Source organism: Hevea brasiliensis, chromosome 10 (genome assembly GCF_030052815.1).
Source record: "Hevea brasiliensis isolate MT/VB/25A 57/8 chromosome 10, ASM3005281v1, whole genome shotgun sequence".
NCBI classification, from domain to species: Eukaryota; Viridiplantae; Streptophyta; class Magnoliopsida; order Malpighiales; family Euphorbiaceae; genus Hevea; species Hevea brasiliensis.
This window is the reverse complement of record NC_079502.1, coordinates 10,299,914-10,302,822: the sequence shown is the minus strand read 5'-3', so window position 1 is coordinate 10,302,822 and position 2,909 is coordinate 10,299,914. Positions and strand designations below refer to the sequence as shown.

At 27.7% G+C, this 2,909-nt stretch overlaps 1 protein-coding gene across 1 annotated transcript; it reads left to right on the top strand.

The window, feature by feature from the left end:
• The first annotated feature begins 495 nt into the window (after window positions 1-495).
• On the top strand, window positions 496-969 carry LOC110645090 (non-specific lipid-transfer protein 1-like). The gene has a single exon (XM_021798121.2). It carries the CDS (start codon window positions 539-541, stop codon window positions 899-901), a length of 363 nt encoding a protein of 120 aa, XP_021653813.2. The 5' UTR covers window positions 496-538; the 3' UTR covers window positions 902-969.
• The last annotated feature ends 1,940 nt before the right edge of the window (window positions 970-2,909 follow it).

Below are 2,909 nucleotides of genomic sequence, written 5' to 3'. Positions count from 1 at the left end.
ATTTGCAAAAAAAAAAAAATTTAATTGAATTCTCACATAATTATATACCTCCGTTGGAAAGTACAAATTTGTAAGAATTTAATTTAATTAATTTTTTTTATTAATTCTTATATTTAAAATAAAAAAATTTAATTTTTTTAATTTAAAAATTTTATTTTAAAAGAAGTAAAAAAATTAAATATGATTATATGAGAATTCAATTAAATTCTTTTTTTATAAATAATTTATTTCAAGGAAAATCATTGGCACTGATTCTATATTTTTTAATATGAATTCTTTTTTTTTTAATTAAAAAAATAAAATTTTCATTTATTTTTTTAAATAATTAAAAAAAACTAAATTCTTACAAATTTATATTTCTACATCAGATATAATTGGCATGTGAGTAATTTCATTTAAACGGTGGAATCCACCCATATGAATAGTGATTAACGTGACAAGTTGACTATAAATACAGCAACCAGCCATGCAGCATATGCACCAAACAAAAAAATTTCAAAGTAGAGAGCTAAGTATAAGAAATCTGTGAAGAGAAGAAATGGAGGGGAAGATGAAGGTGATGATGGGTTTGTGGGGATTTGGGTTACTGTTTTTTCTTGTGATGTTCAGTAGTGGAAAAACTGTGCATGGAATCACATGCAGCGAAGCCGTAGCTGCATTGCAGCCATGTTTTTCCTTCTTGTCGGGCACTGATCAATTGCCCAATGCCCCTTGCTGTATGGCCGTACAGGCAGTGAACAAAGAGGCTACCACCAAAGAAATTCGCAAGCAGCTCTGCGAATGTTTCAAGCAAGCTGGTCCAGCTGCTGGTGTTAAGCCTGAGAAAGCTAAGAAAATTCCAGATTTGTGCCATGTCCAAGTTCCAGTGCCTATCGACCCCAGCATCGACTTTAGCAAGTAAACACTAATTTTGATATTCATGCCTGGCTTCTTCATCTTCTTCTTGTTCTTGTTCTTTTTTCCTATGTTTAAGTTTATTAAATTTCTTGATCTTTTTCTTGATAATTTCTCTTTCATTCAACTGTTCTTGTCTGTTATTTGCAGGATTGCTTAGAAGGGTAGTGATGTGTTGCATGTCTAAATGGAATAGAGGGGAGGAATATATGTAATATTTAGCTTGTGATGCTATAGCCATGCATGGAGAAAGATGTATGTCAATGAGATCATATGTGCATTTTCTTTTTCAAACTTCTGTGACTCCAATCCTGCAATTTTAATAATTTTTTCATCCTTATCTGCTCATATTCCTTCCCATCTTGTGATCTTGTGTTTGGATAGAAAAATTTGAAATATGTTATTTAAGTTTGATAAAAATATATATTTTATTCAATTTATTAAATTCATGAATATATATTAGATTTATAAATATAGTAAATATTTTATTTTTATGTGGATTTGAAATAATTTATAAAATGGTGATATTTTGAATCCATTCTAAAAAATTTTTTTAACAAGAAAAATGGCAATCTTTGAAATTCACACTTTATTAATAATTTATATCAAACCTAACACCAAATAAATTATTTTTTTTCCCAAAGCATGCAATTCAACAGTTTTCAATATGGCTCATTTTCGAATAAATTATTTATAAAAAAGGAATTAAATTAGATCCTCACAAAATTATGCTTAATTTTTATTTTTTTTAAATTAAAATTTTTTAAATTAAAAAAGAATTGAATTCTTTCATAATAATTAATAAAAAAAATTAATTGAATTGAATTTTTATAAAATTTTTATAAAATTGTATAATCCAAATGAGGGATATATTAAAAAAAAAAGAAATTGAATTAGACTAGTTGAGCAGATAGGCTTAACGTTATATGATCAGATTAATTGTATTAAAATGATGAATTTAATTCAATCTATTTTTTTTTGTGTGTGTTTTACCTTAAAATTACTAAATAATTTTTTTTTAAATTTTATCTGACTGTTATTGTATCAAATCATTTCAAACCACACGGATCAATAAATCAATAAGAAAATTTAAAAACACTATTAAATTTCAAAATATAAAATTGCACAAATGAAAATCTATCAGTTTTTTAGGGTAAATTTGAGAGTAATTGTGACACTCCTTATCCGTCTACAGTATATTCGAGTAAGATATATTACACGGTGTACTGGAACACTCTATTTCATCTCAATCATTTTTATTCTTCCTTAATTTATTTTTATTATAGTTTTGAATATAACTTGTGAAATATAACTCATTTAAGTCATTTATTGAAATTATAATTTATTTGAGGTTCCGAAAATTTTATAGAAAATCTGGCAGAGTACCGGCTAAAAATGGAGAAAACAGTTCTTCGGAACCTGTGAAAAACACTTCCAATAATTATATTCAATCATTCTCAAACTCCAATATCAAAATCTCAATATAATTTTTATTTTCAACAACATCTCCATTTCTCAATCATTCATTTCTCATGGTACTCATATATAAGCAATAAGTAAATACTCAAATTTTTCCATTCAGAACCACAATTTTCATTATTTACATGAAAATCAAAATACATTACATAAGTTCCATTTACACAAAAGAAAATAAAAGTTAGTTACAAAATACCAAAATGAAACCTAGTGTCCTACCAATGCACTGAAGATGGTGAGGTGACACGGACACTATATAGAGCTGCAGGAGGTTTCACCCAGTCTGTGGTCTACCGGGCTCTCGGTCAGGATCTCCAGAACCTACGCATGGCAAAAGCAACGCGCTAAGCAATAATGCTTAGTGGTGCCAATAATATAATAAAAAGAAATAACATAAATAAATATGCATTGAATGTATCGATGTCTTACTTGTTTTGTACTTGTTATATTCATTATTTCGTTAAATTTATCCACTTTCATTCTTTTGGTTGCCCAAGTAACCTATACTAGACGATCGGATCGATAAACGGGTAACCGCA